General features: G+C 52.3%; 7 protein-coding genes and 1 non-coding gene across 8 annotated transcripts; 4 read left to right on the top strand and 4 right to left on the bottom strand.

Annotated features, from left to right (window-relative positions):
* Positions 1–267: 267 nt before the first annotated feature.
* GRR1_1 (SCF ubiquitin ligase complex subunit) lies at positions 268–3,489 on the bottom strand (the record flags this gene model as incomplete). Its single annotated transcript, XM_062883295.1, is given in 8 exon segments — positions 268–468; positions 558–636; positions 667–991; positions 1,219–1,378; positions 1,387–1,944; positions 2,032–2,299; positions 2,305–3,007; positions 3,396–3,489. Coding segments are annotated over 8 exon segments (2,388 nt in total).
* A 1,528-nt stretch (positions 3,490–5,017) lies between these two features.
* QC762_204640 (uncharacterized protein) lies at positions 5,018–6,205 on the top strand (the record flags this gene model as incomplete). The annotated part of the gene is made up of 1 exon (XM_062887355.1): positions 5,018–6,205. One exon carries the CDS (start codon positions 5,018–5,020, stop codon positions 6,203–6,205), a length of 1,188 nt encoding a protein of 395 aa, XP_062745448.1.
* Positions 6,206–6,423: 218 nt separating this feature from the next.
* On the bottom strand, positions 6,424–9,010 carry TTR1_2 (Glutaredoxin). The gene is made up of 2 exons (XM_062887356.1): positions 6,873–9,010; positions 6,424–6,786 (listed from the first exon to the last, which is right to left on the bottom strand). Exons 1-2 carry the CDS (start codon positions 6,922–6,924, stop codon positions 6,512–6,514), a joined length of 327 nt encoding a protein of 108 aa, XP_062745449.1. The 5' UTR covers positions 6,925–9,010; the 3' UTR covers positions 6,424–6,511.
* A 284-nt stretch (positions 9,011–9,294) lies between these two features.
* On the top strand, positions 9,295–10,386 carry QC762_204660 (uncharacterized protein; the record flags this gene model as incomplete). The annotated part of the gene is made up of 1 exon (XM_062887357.1): positions 9,295–10,386. The coding sequence occupies one exon, from the start codon at positions 9,295–9,297 to the stop codon at positions 10,384–10,386; it is 1,092 nt and encodes a 363-aa protein (XP_062745450.1).
* A 489-nt stretch (positions 10,387–10,875) lies between these two features.
* Positions 10,876–12,806, top strand: RPL16A_2 (60S ribosomal protein L16A). Its single transcript, XM_062887358.1, has 5 exons — positions 10,876–11,295; positions 11,510–11,645; positions 11,823–11,851; positions 11,927–12,183; positions 12,252–12,806. Exons 1-5 carry the CDS (start codon positions 11,275–11,277, stop codon positions 12,388–12,390), a joined length of 582 nt encoding a protein of 193 aa, XP_062745451.1. The 5' UTR covers positions 10,876–11,274; the 3' UTR covers positions 12,391–12,806.
* Positions 12,807–13,951: 1,145 nt separating this feature from the next.
* QC762_0036000 (uncharacterized protein) lies at positions 13,952–16,163 on the bottom strand. Its single transcript, XM_062883296.1, has 2 exons — positions 15,552–16,163; positions 13,952–15,495 (listed from the first exon to the last, which is right to left on the bottom strand). Exons 1-2 carry the CDS (start codon positions 15,649–15,651, stop codon positions 14,183–14,185), a joined length of 1,413 nt encoding a protein of 470 aa, XP_062745452.1. The 5' UTR covers positions 15,652–16,163; the 3' UTR covers positions 13,952–14,182.
* Positions 16,164–16,296: 133 nt separating this feature from the next.
* Positions 16,297–16,405, top strand: QC762_0036010. Its single transcript has one exon. It is a non-coding gene; the product is annotated as a tRNA-Met (tRNA).
* A 397-nt stretch (positions 16,406–16,802) lies between these two features.
* Positions 16,803–18,846, bottom strand: RPT2_3 (ATPase of 26S proteasome regulatory subunit 4; the record flags this gene model as incomplete). Its single annotated transcript, XM_062883297.1, has 4 exons — positions 16,803–17,438; positions 17,490–18,302; positions 18,367–18,426; positions 18,565–18,846. The coding sequence occupies 4 exons, from the start codon at positions 18,844–18,846 to the stop codon at positions 16,932–16,934; spliced, it is 1,662 nt and encodes a 553-aa protein (XP_062745453.1). The 3' UTR covers positions 16,803–16,931.
* Position 18,847: the final 1 nt, after the last annotated feature.

The raw sequence follows: 18,847 nt of genomic DNA on the forward strand, positions 1-18,847 counted from the left end.
TTAACCCGCAAAAGCCGTGACTTCGTGAGTCCTGTATAGGAGCTTACGGGAACAAAAAAGGCAAATGATTGGGCCGTAGGTAAAGCTACGTTCCAATAGTAAAACGGCCATAACAGCAGACCAAAACCACTGTGCTGGTATCAATGTCGCATTTCTGCTCCGAAACCTTGCCGAAAAGACGATGATGTGAAGTACTTCTGATCTCTGCGGACAGAGTTCAACCCTAACCAAAAGGCAGCTTTCAAGCCACCGCAATTTCTCCTTCGCTTAGACGGCGTCAACGCACGGCCCGTACGCTGCGACTTCGGCGTAGCGTGATTGCTTCAGAAGTCCCGCGGTCGTCCCGTGGCGTGTCTCCTGCAGAAGAGCTGCGAACGCGGTGTGGTGTGCTTCCTCCAGACAAGGTCTCCTAAGCCGAATCTTGAGGGTTACCAGGTCCGTCGCGGTCCATTCTCGCTGGCGGATTAACTATTGTCGTGCCCATAACTTGGCTAGAGAGCTAGTGGATGGCGAGGGGCTGGTCCAGCAAATTGAGCTTGCTGAGCAGACAATGTCACAAACGTCGGGTCATTGATAGGCCGTGGTGAAGAGTTGAGGATGTTGGGGTGCCATGTGACCGTTTTGTAACGGAACCGACTGCGGTAGGTAAGGCGGGTGGCCCCCTACATAGTTAAAAGGGGATGAAGTGTTGAGCGAGCGGCGGGGAGGCGGTGGTTGTTGATGGGTTGGGTTAGGTGGAGCAGCATCGGCCATATCGTCATCCTCCGGTCGTCGTCCACGACATCGACCTCCGTCTCGTCGGTGGCATCGCCATTGTTGGCCTGAATGACCTCGCCGGTTGGAGTGTCTCGGCCAGCCCTGCTAACACCGCCGGCTGATTCTCCAAGTCCAAGGTCGGCAAATGTCTGTTCCTGGTTCAGATATTTGCGGAGGTTGACAACGCCTTGACCTGAGAACACGCAAAAGACATCGCGTTGGTGTTGGGTAAACCCTATAATAACCGTGTTAGCCACCGATGTGCATTGACAGAGCGAAAAGCTTACCTTGAGGAGGCTCACGAGAAAATACCTCCAAGTCATCTCAAGAAGGCAGCCACGCCTGTGAGACTGAGATGGGTGAGTCGCGGACAGCACTTAAGCAGCCGCAAGATTCCCTACGCATCTTAAGTCAGCAAAATCCAGACCTGCAACGGCGAAAAAAAAGCTGTTAAATTAATACCTTCAAAGTAAGATTTGTGCAGTAGCTCAGATGAACGCGTTCCAAGCTGCTGTGGCCTCATGCTGACATACCTGTTGGGGATGACATTTCCATGCGCGTCCTTTCGTAAGCGTGCTCGCCTGTTGGCATTCGCAAGAGCGATAACACTTGCATCTGTAATCTGGGCACATTTGACGAGACCACCCTCTTCAACTTGGGCAAGGTGGCCAGCTTCATCACCGAGTCGTCCGTCAGGTGGGTGCAGCAACCAAGATCAATATAGCGAATGCGATTGCACTCGGCAACAAGCTTTAACGGCCTCGTCCGTGATCTGCGTGGCAATGGCCCAAATGGAGGAAATGCAGGTTCTTCCCCAGACCAGCAATGGCATACAGAGCTTGTCTGTGAGCTGGCGGCACTTGGCAAAGACCAGGTTCCGGAGTCGAGGCGCGACTTCACAATCTTTTGCACGGCCCGATCCGTCAATTTGTCACAAGATGTCAGATCCAGGATGCGCAGGTTCTCAAACGTCCTGTTCGGCAACGATAAGAAAGCATTGTCGTCAATCAACTCGCAGTTGGCCAGTCGAAGTTCACGGAGAGCCTGTCCCTTCTCAATAAGTGCTGTAACAGGCTCGTTGCCAATCAACTTGCATTGGTGGAGATCAATCTCGAGAATGTTGGGACAGTGCTCGGCAAAGGCAAGGACGGCTTGGTTGGTCAGTTGTTGGCAGTCATTCAATTTGAGCTATGAGACGACCAGTTAGCATATCTAGACACAGAGTACAATATGAAAGCAAATACGTCGAGGCTTGCAAACTCACCTCTTCAAAACCTGCAGTTCTCGGCAAGAGTAATCATGCTCTCTGGAGAGACCTTGTGGCATCCACTGATGTTGAGACCCTGGAGTCGCTTGCAGTACTGGGCAATAGCATAGATCGAAGCCTCCGTAATTTGGCTGTCGTTGGAAAACATCAAGTGCCAACAAGTGATCATTGTTAGTGATCAATGGGATGAGGCCAGTGTCGGTAATCTTGCCGCAGTTTGTGAGGGTGAGGCGTTCGACACGGGTGCACGAGGCAAGAGGAACAACACTGCCATCACTGACGGTGTCGTGCAGACACGCAAGGTTGAGGCGCTTGATGAACTCCCCTGTAGGGAAAGGCCGGAGCCTCTGAGCTGAGAGTGTTGCAAAATCTGAACGTGCTTGTCCCATGTCGTGCACGATGGACGATGCCACAAAATGTCAACCGCATTGCGAGCCCATCTCCTACATGTCAACATGACGTGGAAGACATCAGATAGACTGTTGAGCTTGGCAAAGATGGCGATCAAGATCTCGTTTGGCAGCCGGTTGATGGGCGGAAGGCAGTCCTCATCGTTGACCTGCATGTCCTGGAGATTTGGTACGCCGAGAGACTGTGAATCATTTGCGCCGAGGAAGAAATCGGATTCCTCATTGTCACCGCCGGGCGCTGGCGAGCTGCTGGATGAAGTGGAGCGGGCATCGTCTTGTGCGTCAACGACAAGGTCGATGAGTTCAGGCTGGGCGGACTGTTGTTGTTGTCGGGTGAGCTGGTCGGGTGCTGCTGCTGCTGGCTCGGCGACGGTGCTGCTCGGGGCGTGGTTAGAAATGATTGCGCCTCTGTCGGCGATGATATCGAGGACGCGCGCTGTCTCATGGTTGCTAAAGTCATTGTCGACTCCGCGGCGCAAAGGGCGGGTTCGGTGGGAAGTTAAGCAGAGGGAAGGACGGTGACTGTCACTGAGGGAGGCGACCCGACCGTAAATGTGGAGTGCTTGTTGGTGCGCTGCCAGCCGTCAATTGTCAGCAGGGGGCCCAGGCTGTGATGAGGGGACCCGGCCCAAAATAGCCTTGGTCTGTGGGTCCAATGACGGTCGGAATCTCAAGCGGTTGAGGGCGACAAAGATAGATACCTCCAGCTATCTGTGGATGATGGAAAAACAAGACCTAGGAGGCAGCGCAACAGGTGTTCGATATTTGAGATGGAGGGTTTGTCTGGGTCGACAGGAGGAGGTGGTGAGATAATAGGGGGGGGGGCGTTGTTCTACAGGAAGGTGAGTTTGAATGACAGCGTGGGCGATGACGGTGGCAGGGAAGGATGCCGTGATAGGAGACAATAAAGAGGAAGGCCTGAAGCCAGTCGCTATTGTGAAATGCCACCCAAGAGTTTTTACCTAAGAAGGTGGGCTTTCTGACAAACTTGACACTTGGGAAGCAAAGTCTGACAAAGATGTAGTGCTTCATGCCTTCTCTATTCCCATTTCCCATTGCTGTCACTTTAGGACTTCCACTCACACATTCAACAGTTGCCCTGCTGCGGACGGGCTGCTCGAGGGAGTGCGTGAACAAGGCAACCTACCTACATGGGGCGCAACCTACCGACCTTAGGGTGGGGTTATTGGCTGCCCAGAGGTCACACTTGTCGGGCACTTGCGGTGGTTCTTTATTGTTCAAAATCAAACCTCGATTTCCATCTGAAATTCCATGCTACGCCAAGTAACTTCGTGATGATTACTAGGAAGCTGATCGATGGCAGTATGGAGCATTCATCAAGCGACAGGTGGTAGTGTCAGTACTAACGTCCCACCTGCAGGCCTGATGCAGTGAATGAAGTACCAGATGCGGCACCTGAGACAACAACCTCAATTCGCCGCCTGTGTGCTTGGGTACCATAGAAAATAGCTGAGGTGGCAGGTCCTGTCCAACTCGTTCCAGTGACCATGCTAGCCACGCCAATGTCGAATAGATCATGGACACGGCTGTGGCAACCCTTCCAGCGGCGTCTCGTGCGTAGAGTCACGGGGAAAGCGGCAGATTCCCAGGAGGGCGTACATCTTGACGAGGGAGCTTCCATGGAAGGAAAGCTGGGCTGCGAATATCGGCAAAATGATAGCAAGTGTTATACGAAGGCTCCAGCTGGGCAACCTCCAGCGCCACCACCGGATCTACCTCATCGGGATCTCGGGAGCTAGCCAGTAACCCAATCTCTGGGCCATGGAAGGACGCGATAGCTTTCGGGTAGTCGGGTATCTTAAGATGGTCAGGCTGTCTGAGATGCCACCTCGATATCGGTTTTCAGAGAGACACTACGCGCGGCCAGTCATTTGGGCCCGCCGCATGGTATTCCCTTCAACTTGAGAAACACAGCACCGCAACATTACAGATTCCCAGCATGCACGTCTATTTGTTCATGACGTGCGCATGGGCGCTTAAGCATTCGGCTGCAGTAACCAGTCAAAGCAAACAGTCAGCATGTCAAGATCCTGAAGATAGTTGGCGCCCCTCGTCCAAATGATGTGGTTTGCTGAGAAACATGGGACGCCACGTGCAATGATATGTGTGACCTCATCCTTCAGCTGCAGGGCAACATCCCATAGGCGGGAAGCTTCCTTCGTAGCACAGGGGCTGGGCGACCATGTTGGTCTCAAGTTGGTCGGTGTGTCTGGCCTCTTTGATTCGAACTTGAAGTCGGTTTATTTTGAGATTCAGAAAAGTTGAAGTCAAAGTCCACCTTTTTTTGAGGATCACCACGCTAGAAATGTTCCAATGGGCATAGCGTCGTGATTCTTGAACCAAGACGCCATGGTTCGGCAGACGACCCACTTTGATGACGGGCCCCAGGCACCATGATGTCAAATTGACCCCGGGGACGAACGCCAAGCTCCAAACTCCGAATTGACATCCATCTCCCACAAGGAACATCGAACGGACGACCAGCCGACGAACGACTGCACGCAGGGGAGATCACCACAACAACAATACGGCTGCAACTGTAACAGCATCTTATACACACACAATGCTCGGCAGCCCCTTCTCCGGCAGGCAGCCCGCACCGCAGCCCGGCCCTCTTCCGCCATCCCTCCCTCAGACCTCACATCCAGCGCCGAACCCTCCTCTCAAGCGCTCCTTCCGCCAAACCGGCACCCGCGCCGTCGAGAACCTCAACCTTCGCAACATCGCCCAGTCCTCAGCCGATTACCACCGCAACAAGCAAATCTTCCTCTCCTGCGGTATCGTCGCCGGCATCGTCTCCTTCATCTACGTCTCCTACCGCATTGTCCTCGAGATCAAGAAAAACCCAATACAAGCCGACGCCGACCCATCCAACCCCCTCTCCGACCCCAACGCCCCCAACAGGAAAATAATCGTCCACGATGAAAACGGGAATGAAATCGTGCCCACAGGCCACAGCGTCGTCCCTAGCTTTCCGCGGACAATCTCTTTGCCTTCTTTTACCGGACCGTTAGACGCTACTGAGCCTGTTCAACCTGGGACAATCACCACCGCTGCTGCCCCAGAGACGGAGTATACCCTTGTTGGTCTGGGAACCAGAACAGTCACCTTCATCGGGATTTCCGTCTACGTGGTAGGCTTTTACATCGCAACCGCAGACATTGCAGCTTTGCAATCCGCCCTTGTCAAAAAGGTCAACCCTATTGCTACCACCCTCGTCCCTGGAGAGCGGGATCAGTTGAGGAATGAACTCCTCGACCCAGCCGAAGGCGCCAAGTTATGGGATGAGCTCTTGTCTCACAACATTCCCGCCCGTACCGCCTTCCGCGTCATCCCCGTTCGCGACACTGACTTCCACCACTTGCGGGATGGGTTCGTCAACGCCATCAAGACTCGCGGACCAGAATTATCCGGGAAGGGGGTGGATGATGAGGCGTTTGGGGAGGCGATGAAGCAGTTTAGGGCTGTGTTCAACAGGGGCAAGGTACCAAAGGCCAAGGAGTTGATTCTGGCCAGAGATGACAAGGGTCATCTCAGTATTGCCTTTGATGGGGGCAAGAAGTCTGGTGGCAGGCAGTTGATTGGGGTTGTGCCGGATGAGAGGGTTTCGAGGGCGTTGTGGTTGAACTATCTGGCCGGTAAGCAGGTTGCTAGTGAGCCGGCGAGGAAGAGTATTGTTGAGGGCATCATGGAGTTTGTAGAAAGGCCGGTGGGGACAGTTGCTAGTATGGTCGTGCCGCTCGCTAGGTGAAAATCTTTGGTTCAGGTGAGGAAATGGATCTTCTGCCTTTCGCTAGGTAAGACACCGGAGTGGCTTGGCACAAGATGTTTTGAAGAAAATCAGGCGCGAACTGTATTGATAATAGCCAATGTTTACAAAGATTTCAAAAAATGACAACCAACATGACATCCCATTTTCCAAGCATTGTTATGTTAAGTGCAACGCAAAAAAGAAAGCGTGCTTCGCTTGCTAATATCCCATAATCTTGAATGTTGGTTGAGCCTTTGACCGTGGGTATCCCATCACTTCCCTTCTGATTCCTCACTCTCTCTCCATTTAGAGAGCACCAGCCTCCTTCAACAACTCCTCAAGCTTCTTGCCGTCCTTGCCCTTGCTGGCCACGGCCTCGAGATCGCTGTTGCCACCAATGTGCTGCTTGTTGATGAAAATGTTTGGCACCGTCCTCTGGCCGGTGATCTTGGCGAGCGCGGCCTGGATGTCGTCGCCGTCGTCCTCCTGGTTGAGCTCGATGGCCTTGTACTTGGCGTTGTAGGAGTCGAGGAGGCGCTTGGTGTTGTTGCAGTAGGGGCAGTAGGACTTGCTAAAGACCACTGTTTTTGCGCGCAATACATCCATGGTTAGCAATCTATTATCAACGGCAAGGGTTAGGGGCGCATATAGAGGGTCAACTACGTACTGACAGCATTGTCATCGATCAACTGCTGGGCTTTCTTCTGGGCGGCGTCCATGGTTGCTGGTGAGGTTGCTGAGAAAGAATCTGCGAAAGAAGAAGGACATGGAAAGACAAAGTGCGGGGAACTCTCGAGTTAAGAGGAGGTCTTGGAAACGGAGAGAGGGGGTGTTGGAAAAAAAAAAAAGCTGAAATGGGATATGCAAACAAGAGAGGCAGCTGTTTTGGAATGGAGGGACGAACGGTACAAAAAAAGCGGTTGCGACAATGGATTGTAGACTCGCAAACTACTACAGAGTAGGGACTGTAGAATCTCCACATACTACCCCGGGATATTAGATGGCGGGATGATGGAGCGGATCGGACGGATTTGTCAACCTTCCTTGTCTTGACACTGCTCAGACATTCTGTAGTATGGGGTTGATTATTCAGGATATGAACCTTATGCTATTACAGCAAATATGCTACGAATCCTAGATAAGAAGTATTTGGAATTGCTGATGGGTTTTGCGGAGAGGCTTTCTTTGTTCGACAAGTCTCGCAATTTGAGATCCGTGCTTCCGCTTGGGATTGCGACGAGGGCAGCCCCGATTTCCAATGACGCAAGTGATCTGTGCGTAAGCGATAAGATAAGCCTGTTGAGATCAACCCCACCTTGGGATCTCTCAACGTCAACGATGAAATGGGCACATGAGGACATGTGAAACATCAAGCTGAGAAGTGCCTGCTTGGTTCTGGGAATACATTCGTTATGGAATTTTTCCGAGCAGCAGCCTGATCACAGCGGGGACAGTAAACAAATATCTCAGTCCTCCCCTCGTGGTATTACTCACACAAAAGCGGATACACCACACTGAGGCTCTGCTCTGTCCGACACAAACCGGGCTAGAAGCCATCATGCGTCGTTCACAGCCTACTTTGCCCACTTCACTTGTTACGCTGACATGAGCCAAGAGCTACTAGCAAGACCGCAGCCTATGTAGCCAGTCGTGTCCACGAGTTGAGGCTATTCACGACGTCTGTTTCTCTTACCAAGTGGAACGACGCTGGTGGACTTGGCCTGCATGACCTCACTTTGTTTCTGAGGCATGGTTGTGATTGCCTAATCGATTGCGCCGTTGCGGGAGGCGCAAGCAACCCCACGGGGCAAAACCATCTGGTTGAGCCAACGCAAGTAATATCACGAATGATCGCTGCCGCTGGATATCGTGGTGGACTTTGAACCAGTCGGCAGCCCACAGCGGCTGAGCGGATCAACGATGCCGGCGATCTCCATGAGGCCGTAACTACTTTGAGTGACTAGGATAATTGTCGTCCCCGTGTTGAAGCCGGGACACAAGCCCTCGTGATGATGTGCACATCCCGTCATTCACCTCCTCGATGGAGTCGTCGGGCACCGATGGAGATCGGTTCTGCCGGTTTTGTTGTGAGGCCATCAATGGTTCCAAGAGTTCGCCTTGTGTTTGGGTGTCGACGGCAGCTTGCAGCGGTTGCCTGCGTCGATTCGGTGAATTTCCAGCAGAAACCGCATGTTGTTGGGAGTGGGAGTTCATGACCGATGAACAACACAATGAATGAATTGTTCCCTGACAAGACAGAGTCCCTACGAGCAAATGGCAAGCCCACAGTGGCGCGGAAAGTGGGGTCAAGTGTTCTCGGAGGCGGGGTCAGACCGCCGGGTTCTCCAGAAAATTGGAACAGCGAGCAAGCGAACTCCTGCCTGGGACCCTTGCAGCCTCGAAATGACCCATCCCATCAGACCCCCGACCAAGGGTTCAAAGCATCGGACGACAGAGAAGACAACACACCTTGTCCCTTTCCATCCGTGATCATCGTGAGAAACGTCCATTCTGCCAAATCTGGAAGTTTGAAAATTGCCGTGCAAGGACAACGCAACTCTTGTGCCATCCCTTCCAAAGGCGACCATCTCCAGCTGCCCAGCCTCGGTCGCACCCATTGGCCCTGCAATCTTTTCGGCCCCGATTGATGCGTTCTCTTGCTGGAACACATCCATTCGAAGCCATCGTCAACTCCGCGAAGCCCGTCCCTTAGCGTCGTTCCCTCTACTGGTATAACTGACCGCGGTCCACCCTCTCGTTCCTGTTTTCCTCTTCTCTTCCCAGCAGGTCGACGGCACATTGTCGTAGGACCACCCTCAGTCGTCAACGTGGCTACCGGTCAAGGAGTATTGGCATCCTCGGGTGCCTTCGCAACCAATCTTGCCAATAATATCACGGCAGTCCTGCAGAAGCTTCCGCCCTCTCTGCAAGCATACCTGGACACCACGGTCGACCACTTGTCTGGTGCCACCGACTTCCTCCAATCAAGCACGGGTCTTTCTCCGACCACCCTCTACACCGCAATCGCTACGGTTGTTCTCCTCGGCGCCATTCCAGCCGTTGCAGCGGGCAACAAGAAGAACGGCATCATGCGTCGCTACGGTTTCTCCAGTCGCCCAAGCCTCTCTCCTTTTAGCTCCAGCCTCGGCCATGGCGGCGTCCCCAACGTCACCGACGAGGACTTCAGCTACATCACCTCGCAGGATCTTCAGGACCAAGGCGTAGACGTCCCTAGCCGTTCCTATGCCCCTCCATCACAGTACTACGACGTCTACTCCTCCTCTGCCCCGTCCCAGGCTTACTTGCGTAACAAGCCTGAAGACGATGTTATGCTGGTCAAGTACCAGGGCATCACCTACCCGGAACACTTTCCCGCCTACTGCATCGGCGACGGAAAATTGCTTGTCAGCGATGTGCGGGAGCGTGTGCGGATGATCATGGACCTCACAGACCGCCAGGCAAAGCGTGTCAAGCTCTACTACAAGGGACGCCGGCTGAGAGATGCCGACGCTCCTGTAAGGGAATATGGTGTCAAGAACAACAGCGAGGTCCTTATGGTCTTGGATGATTCAGGTCAGGCAAGCAGCGAGGACAGCAACGAGGAGTTGGTTGTTGTCGGCCGCAACAAGTACGAAGGCCAGGTGATCAGGAATGGGCGCGAGAAGAGTCACCGATATGCCCCTTCCTCGCCGAGGACAAGCCGGAGGGATGGCTTCGGGGGACGCAGCCCTCGGGAGACCACATCATCTTTCGGCAGCCTCGACATTCCGGCCGATGATGGCAGAGGCTACAGACGGGCCAAGTCCAGGGTTCGGACTCAGTCTCCCTCGGGATCGGCCCTGTCCACTGCCAGCGCCCCCAACCTTCCTTCTATTTCACCTCCCCCTATGGGCAAGCCTGGCGGTCCTATTCAGCGACTTAACAACCTCGCCCTTCATTTTGAGACGACACTTCTTCCCTTGTGCATCGACTTTATGGCACGGCCACCCCCGGACGCCGGGGAAAGAGAAAAGGAGCACAGGAAGATTTCGGAGACGATTATGCAGCAGGTGATTCTCAAGCTCGACGAGGTCGATACCTCGACAGAAGATGGAGCCAGAGCTAGAAGAAAGGAGTTGGTCAAGTATGTCCAGGACATCTTAAAGCTCGTTGATGATGTCAAGGCGAAGGGAAGGGTATAACATTCGGCCTCCTTCGTCAAATCATAGGAGTGCCTTGACATAGTTTGAGGAATTTTCCCCGCACGTTTGGTAGCCAGGATACTGGCTTTTTATTTTTATTTTTTACTGGTTTTAATGGGTTAGCATCGTCCTTTCATATTCACTCAGCATCGGACGTGCGGTAGCGGAAACATTGATACGCCAGGCCGTGTATTCAGGAGGAATAAGGCCATGGATTTTGGAAGCGTCTGAAATTACCGTGGTCATATGGGGCTACACAACAAGAAGGGAATTTGCTTCTCATCTTTTGCCATCGAAAGGGGAAATGCTATGGTTGACATCATGGATCGCGGGCATGAGCGACCTCAACAGAAGAAGTACGAGAGTACTACAAAAACAAACTTGAAAACCAGTCAATAAAAAATGATTTCTTCTCGTTTACATGTGCAAATCCGCCTTCATTACGATGTCCCACTGCATGCATTGAGTAGATCTGTGTACCTCATGTATAGCTTACTCCTGGTGAAATGTCGTTATCAGTTATCGTTGTTTGCCTGGAGAGCAAGCTGCTGCCGGACAGCTGGTGGAGCCTGTCACAGCGCAGGAACCTTGATAGGTGGGCCCCCACTCAAGCTCTGCCCGGTAGGTCTAACCCTACCTTTGGCCTGAGGCCACAACTCCCACTCGCTTGCGGCGTCCCCACCCATCCCACTTTCGGCCTAGCGCATCTGGCTGGCCTTCACTGGCACACGGCCAATTTTCAGCACACACAAAAAAGTCGTAGACCGACCATCAACCATCGCGCAGGGTAAGGAACAGCCAGACTACGCAGCATTTTGATCGGCTGGAGTTTGACTGATCAATTCTTTTTCTTTAGTTTCCTTCCTTTCCCCAGTCACTTGCGGAAAGATGTCGTCCTTCGAGTCTGTGGTATGTGTTGCCTCTCCTCTCCATCGGCAGTTTGAATGCAATGCAATCGGAAGTCGAGCACGCACGAGGAAACCGTCAATCTCAGCCACCGCCCAGCACACTGCGACGCACAATCTCGAAACCCCAACGCGAGCGAAATCAGCACCAGGACGAAGCAATTGCGAGGAGGTACAACCGAGAGAGGAGCGATGGTGGCTAATTCTGGTTTCAACAGGTCGTGATCGATGGCAAGGGCCATCTGCTTGGTCGTCTTGCCAGCATCGTCGCCAAGCAGCTCCTCAACGGCCAGCAGATCGTTGTTGTCCGCTGCGAGGCTCTCAACATCTCTGGCGAGTTCTTCCGCGCCAAGCGTACGTCACACCCTTCTTCTTCATCGATATGGCACGGGAATTCGCGACGGGCGAGCAGTTGGATGATTGGAATTGCGCGTTGGAGGAGGGGCGCCGGTGGGGAGAACTGCTGCCGGACCGAAGGATGGAGGACAACATCAAGACGAACCAGTTGACTGACATTTGGAAACAGTCAAGTACCATGCCTACCTTCGCAAGATGACCCGGTACAACCCTACCCGCGGTGGTGAGTTGAACTCCTCCCGAACGATCGATGTCCGACCTAGTCTGACAATGTCTAGGCCCTTCCACTTCCGCGCTCCTCCCGCATCTTCTACAAGGCCGTCCGTGGCATGATTCCCCACAAGACCGCCCGCGGTGCCGCTGCCCTTGAGCGCCTCAAGGTCTTCGAGGGTGTTCCCCCTTCCTATGACAAGAAGAAGAAGATGGTCGTTCCCCAGGCCCTCCGTGTCCTCAGACTCCAGCCCGGCCGCAAGTACTGCACCGTTGGCCGTCTCAGCCACGAGGTCGGCTGGAAGTACCAGGACGTTGTTGCCAGGTGGGTGAAATTCCGGCGAATAGCCAGAAGTGACCGAGGATCGCAAAGACTGACTTTACTTTCCCCAGACTCGAGGAGAGACGCAAGGCGAAGGGCGCTGCCTACTACGAGCGCAAGAAGCTCGCCGCCAGACAGCTTTCCGAGGCGAAGAAGACCGCCAAGGTCGACTCCAAGACGACGGAGGCCCTTGCTGCCTTCGGTTACTAGAGATAGTGACCAAAATGCATACCTTTGTCCTTTATGCGATTTCATCTTAGATTGGCGCGGTGGTTCGGGGCATCATCGACTTCATATGCGTGGCTGGGTGGATAGGCAATGGGCTATCTAACAACACTATGCGTCCCCAGGCTTGGGAGCTCATAAAATAACTGAGATCAACCAATGGACAATGCGGTTGCATGGATGAAAAAGAAAGCACAAAAATACCCGGCTTTGGCAGTCTAGGCTTCGTCAGTGGTGCTATAGGGTGTGTGCCAACGTGCCACGCCTCATCGTTTTGACGGCCGAATCGCCAAGGCCATCCCTTCCATTTTACGCTGAATGAAACGACAATAATCTGCACCGGTGCTGGCTCTTTCTTTGGAATTGTGACATATGGGACACTGGTCAGCTGGTTGTCTCAAGTGAGCTGGTCGAAAGGGCTATCTGGGGTGGGATCAAGGGCAAGCGGATGGGAGAAGGGAAATCGTCTCGAGGACGCGGTGGTGTACAGAGCTGGTCCTTGATGGACTCGTAGGCTCTGAGGCCTCGTGTGACAGGGATGAGTCCTGTTTCTATCAACTTGCCATCAATCTATCACACGTGCGCCTATCTTTTGCTGTCTTGTCTGTGCCGAATCTGTGCTTTGTCGTATCTCCAGTGCCAGTCAGTCCTCCATATTGCCCAGACTTCCGTTCTTATCTTGTGGGGCATGACGTAGTTGGTGGTGATATGCCACATGTTCACTCGTTGAGGCTTCCTTCCTGACTGGTATGCTTGGTGACCAATGATGAGAGGGTCTATGTCTTGATATTTATTGCTTAGGCCTGACGTCTTTCTATGAACGCTATGAGTCAAAATATAAGCTCTTGTTATCATGCTTCTTGGACGGGGATATGTCGACACATTATGTTTCAATTCGTCTTACTTTGCCGCCAGAAGAATCTTTCATGCTGTTTAAACATGACAAGTAGAAAAGTTATCTCCAACGTAGAGGATTCGAAGGAAAAAAGTTGGTAGATGTTGGGACATTGATTCTGTTGTTGTGGTTCGCGAGGTGAATAGTATATGGGTTGTAAGAAGTTATTTACGATTTGGGATATGGGTAAGCTTGGTAGCTGGTGGGAAGACACTACATTGACCGTCGCTCATGTTTACGTGATACATCATCATATCTACCTACAAAGATAGGTTAAGGTACTTTTTGACAAAGTATGTGTAATGTGCGTAGAAGGGTGTTGGATTCTGTGATGTGGTTTGAGGTTTGTATTATTGTATATGTTAATTTTTATAAATGTTCTGAAATCTTTGAAATACATGGTAAGTTTGAACTGTTATCATGTTTTTTCCATTCTTTAAGCAAATCCATGCTATTTCACGGTTGTAATGCCATCTGGGACTTTGTCATTAGGCCTGTTCTAGGTACTAAAATACCAAGGTGCCAAGGTGAAACATCCATGCTGGCTCATGGTTCGAAGTGGTCGGGTAGGTGGTTATGAATTATTTTAATAGGTTGAAAATTATAATTATTTTGTCTATGCGAAATACGTAGGTATGTATTATATTTTCTCTCCAGAGGGTTTGTTGATGTGTCTTTAGTACCTTATGTATGATGGTAATATACATTTCACAACAAATCTCAGGTGCAGGTAAATCAAGATGTTAGAATCGCATGACAACTTGACAAGTATCCCGCTAAACACAAAGTGGAATCTTGTAACCACCAGGTAGTTTTCAAATTTGCCTTTCTCCTTTTTCTCAGATACCTTTACACTCTTTGCCGCTGATAATATTCAGTGATTCACAGCTTGCCAGCCCCCGTACTCCCACTCCTCACACTCCCCTTCTCATCCGCCATCACCACCACACTCCCGCCCGATCTCCGTCTCCTCACAAACAAAAACGCCACCAACCCCACAATTCCCAACACCACAAGCGTAACCGCCGCGCCAACAACCCCAGCAATAGCATTCGGCATGCCCCCTCTGGTGAACATCTCAGCAGCAACACCAGTATACGTCGCGCAAAACCCATCGCTGCTCCCACAAGCAGAGCACCACTCCTCCGCACTCCCAATAGCCCTCCCCTTCATCTCCCTAGTAAACTCCCCCCAAGAGAGACTCTCCCTCCCGGTCCCAAACAGCGGCCAAGAATCCAACCCCCCAGCAGTCCCATTCTTAAACAAAAACCTCACCCAAAGATCCTTCTCCTCCGGGAAAGAAGTCCTCGTCTCAGGGGAATAGAGCTCAAAAGCCATCGTAGACGCATAATCAGGCAAACCATAAAAACTCTCACTTACCTCCGTCAGCCCGGCAAGTCCAAAAAACGCAAGAAACGCATCGTAGCTCCCCGCCAACAGAGAAAACTTGAGCGCGCCCTCCAAGGCAACAGTTTTGTTCAGCTGCGTCAGGATGGCAGACGATAAGGTCCGGGCATGGATCGACCGCTCAGGCTGCGAGGCATTGAAATTGTATGCAAACTCTGCGCTGTCGGCCAGGGTGCGGAGTTGGAAGAGTTGGGAGGGGGAGATGGAAAAGGAGGAGTTGTGCAGCCGGGCGACGTTGATGAGGTCGTAGATGTCGTAGGCGGAGGCGTAGCTTAGATCTTCTGGGGAGGTGATATCATATACCGATTTTAAGACAGGAAAGAGGCTTTGGTAGAATTCCCGGGTGGAGGTGAGTTTGGTGGTGAATTCGGGGCTGGATTCGAAGGATTGGCTGGCTTGGGTGACGGCTGGGCAGTTGTCGTCGCCTTTGATCCAGATTGCGTCGGGGGAGTTGGGGGGGATGCCTTGGAGGGTGATGTATTGGTAGCCGTTTAGGGGGGAGGTGGATTCGCTTCCGTTGTTGAGGGTTTGGGTTGCGATTGAGGGGTTGAGGTCGGCGAGGGGTGGGTAGAGGCCCTGGAGGAAGGCGGTGGCGGTGTTGAGGAGGATGCCTTGATTTGGAGCGGAGGCGTAGATTTGGGAGGGGACGTAGTTGAATTCGGAGATGTTGAGGATTTGGTGAGGGGAGCTGGATTCGATGTAGCGGGCGCGGTAGTCGCCGCCGATTTGAAAGTTTTGGGTGGTGCCGAGGTTGGTGAGGGTTTGGGCGCCGTAGTGTTTGGTTGTTCCTGGGGAGTGTTAGTTGACTGATGAATGATATTCATGTCAGAGAGGTGGTACTTACTATCTCCGTGACGGGTGAAGACAACAACTCCATGGACCGTCTCCGCCATGGCTCTTCCCGCCAACAGGCTCAGCACAGTACCAGCTGCAGCAGTGAACATCTTGACTGCGGACTAACTTTCCGGATGATAAAAGCTTAGTTGCAAAGACCAGTATTCAGAGCTACCGCATCGATATAAAACGTCAGGGCCGGTTGTAACGACGACGGGAAGTGGGGGAAGTTCCGGAGATGCGATAGGAGATCCATCTTCCCCAATCCACTTGCATTAGATCCCGGCCTATCTACCATTCGAACCTATCAGCGCCATAATGGCCCGTCAAACCTTGGAGTTGGACCATGAAAATTAGTCACTCTCGAGTCATGGAGTCGCTACGACCTGCCCGTTTGGTTCCAATCTGGCGATCCTTCCACAAACTTGGCGGAGTTCGGCGGTTGTCGATGAAAGCTTGTATGCACTTCATTTGATGAAGAGAGACATGTTGTTCAAGTTGCAGATACAGAGTGGGCGCAGTGTTGACTTTGTGTACCTGCTTGGTATTTCTGACAGATCATGGCAAGTCAGATATTTCTGCTGCGACCTTAACAATTTGTCTTGATCGTTTTCTGAACTAACATAAAAGTGTATTGTAACATCGACAAAACAGATGACAACATCAATGGCAACTCTTTAAGACTTGCAATTGTTCTCGGCCAAAGCCGCAGACTTAACCCCTCTTCCTGAAAGTATCTTTCATCGAATCAAACAGGGAGCTTGGCTCAGTTGGAAGAGCGCAGGTCTCATACTTGGCAGTATGATCTGAATGTTTAACATCGGAGTTATCCTGAGGTCGTGAGTTCGAGCCTCACAGTTCCCACTATCTTTTGCCTAGAGTCTCAAACACACCCCGTACAATTTTGCGGAGCTTTGTTTCTTGGTAAGATTGTGTCTTTTTGGTGTCGTCGGGGTTAGAATTATTCCCTAGAGCTATGGGGGAGAACCGATGGTTCTGTATCAGAGCTTGGGCGAGGAGCATGACATCAACGCGCTCCACTTGACAGCTAAGCGATAACTCCGAGAATGAGGCTCTTATCGTGATCCTTATTTTGAGCAGTGGTTCTGATATTGTGTTCAAGGAAAACAAGTACCTTTTTTGGTAATACCCTCCCTCTCTTCTTTTGTCAAGAGACCCAACTGCTTGGAACCATAGCTTGCAAAAGATCCCTGTCCTGTTAGCAAACACTCACATCAGAGACAAGTTCACCATAGTTAGCTAGGGCTATCACTTCTGCAGAGTGCACGCTGTTTAATGACATCGCAACTAGCAAGTTATCTATGTCTCATCTTCGTTGCGCTTTAAGCCTCCCCAACCATAATTACGTCTCATCATACAAATGCGTCAACTACAAGTACAACCCCTCGGGCTCACCCTCCTGCTTCGTCCGCAACACTCTCTCGCGAGCGGCGCGGAAGTCGGCCATCTGTACCCGCATTCTGCGCTCCCGAAGAGCCATCAGACCAGCCTCTGAGCAAATAGCCTTGATGTCGGCACCTGACAGATCATCCTTCTGCGCGATAAACTCCTCAAGATCGACGTCCTCATTAAGTGACATCTTGCTAGTGTGGAGTGTAAAGATCTTGCGCTTGGTGTTCTGGTCGGGATTCTCAAAGAGGATCTTTCGGTCGATACGTCCGGGTCGGATCAGAGCGGGATCAAGAGACTCGATCTTGTTGGTGGCCATGATCACCTTGACGTCACCGCGGTCATCGAAACCATCAAGCTGGTTGAGAAGCTCCAGCATAGTTCTTTGGACTTCACGCTCACCACCTGATGTCGAATCGTAACGCTTGGTACCGATAGCATCGATTTCATCGATGAAGACGATTGACGGGGCATTCTCGGCAGCAACCTTTTGACATGTTAGCAAGGAACCCCCAATCTTGGGCAGACGAATGCTTACCTGGAACAGTTGGCGAACCAACCGGGGGCCGTCACCGAGATACTTCTGAATCAACTCGCTACCAACAATACGCAGGAAAGTGGCCGAAGTCTGGTTTGCAACCGCCTTCGCCAGTAACGTCTTTCCGGTACCGGGGGCACCGTAGAGAATGACACCCTTGGGAGGCTTGATACCCATCTCCTCGTACAGCTCCGGATGGAGCAGTGGCAACTCTACAGATTCCCGCACCTCCTGGATTTGCTGCTCCAAACCACCGATATCCGCGTACGACTCCGTAGGCGCCTTGTCGAGCTTCATGACGCTGACTATGGGATCCGCGTCATCTGTGAGAACACCAACGATGCTCACAGTCTTATGGTGAAGCAAGACACTGGCGCCGGGTTCCAATAGATCCTTGTCAACAAAACTCATGATGCTTACATAATACTCTGGTCCAGTCGTGCTGCTGACAATGGCGTGGTCGTCGTCAATCATCTCTTCAAGGGTTCCGACTCCCATTGGGCTACCACGCATGTCGTCAACACGGCCACGTTCATCGGCATTGCGATCCGCAGCCTCGGCTTCCGAGGCAGCTGGAACGGCATTGTCCTTGGCGGCTTTCGCCTTGCGCAAGCGCTCTTGGTTCTCGACATATTCCTCCTCGAGTAACAGATGGTCGTGAACACGCTGCATGCGCAACAACCTGAGCTTGCATCGACTGGTCGGGTAGACGGGCGGTAACTTGGCGGCGGCACTGGCACCGCCGGCTCTCTTCTTCTTGCGACCGATGCGGGTGGTAGGTCTCGGGGGAGGCTCGTGCTTGTGCTTCTCCTTCTGTTACGATAGCATCGTCAGCAACGTCGGAGTCGATGACGACGGATGATTGTCAGTAGCAAACCTTCTTGTCCTTGTCATCCTTGCCATCGTGGCCACCTCCCATACCCGACTGGTTTTGACCCTACGGAAAGTTAGCAAAAAGTCGAGCGACTCGAGCTTTGGTAATCGATAAACCGACCATTGTGACGGTGGGACCTCAGGCCGCCGGAGCTGTGAATGTGAAGTGGTTGAAGTGTGTCTAGGGTGGCCAGCTGTTAACTGGTATCGACGGTTTCGAAGTCTGCGAAGATGACAGTGAAAATGTGCCGGGCTGCGAGTGGTGTCGCTGATTCCCGTTGCTGCTTGCTTTGTGATGCTGGAGTTGAAGCTGGAAGCTGGCAGCTGTGTTGGGAATCGCCTTGCAGGCCAGGCCACCAGGCGGCAGAGCGACGCGACATCTGGGTCCCGCCCTCCGCACGAGCCAACTACGCAGCCTGCAATTTTGACCAATGGCAGGCAGCCCTGAGACCTGAGTGCACAGACCCCAGTTATGAGCCAACATG

This window comes from Podospora pseudocomata (assembly GCF_035222375.1).
Source record: "Podospora pseudocomata strain CBS 415.72m chromosome 2 map unlocalized CBS415.72m_2.2, whole genome shotgun sequence".
Lineage (NCBI taxonomy): Eukaryota > Fungi > Ascomycota > Sordariomycetes > Sordariales > Podosporaceae > Podospora > Podospora pseudocomata.

Bases quoted from the DNA above. Each gene is read 5' to 3' on its own strand.
- RPL16A_2 (XM_062887358.1), top strand. From the start codon at position 11,275: ATGTCGTCCTTCGAGTCTGTG. The intron at 11,296-11,509 runs GTATGTGTTGCC...TGGTTTCAACAG, and splicing joins TGTCGTCCTTCGAGTCTGTG to GTCGTGATCGATGGCAAGGG. The intron at 12,184-12,251 runs GTGGGTGAAATT...TACTTTCCCCAG, and splicing joins TACCAGGACGTTGTTGCCAG to ACTCGAGGAGAGACGCAAGG.
- TTR1_2 (XM_062887356.1), bottom strand. From the start codon at position 6,924: ATGGACGCCGCCCAGAAGAAAGCCCAGCAGTTGATCGATGACAATGCT. The intron at 6,787-6,872 runs GTACGTAGTTGA...GCGCAAAAACAG, and splicing joins GATCGATGACAATGCTGTCA to TGGTCTTTAGCAAGTCCTAC.
- QC762_0036000 (XM_062883296.1), bottom strand. From the start codon at position 15,651: ATGTTCACTGCTGCAGCTGGTACTGTGCTGAGCCTGTTGGCGGGAAGA. The intron at 15,496-15,551 runs GTAAGTACCACC...AACACTCCCCAG, and splicing joins CTTCACCCGTCACGGAGATA to GAACAACCAAACACTACGGC.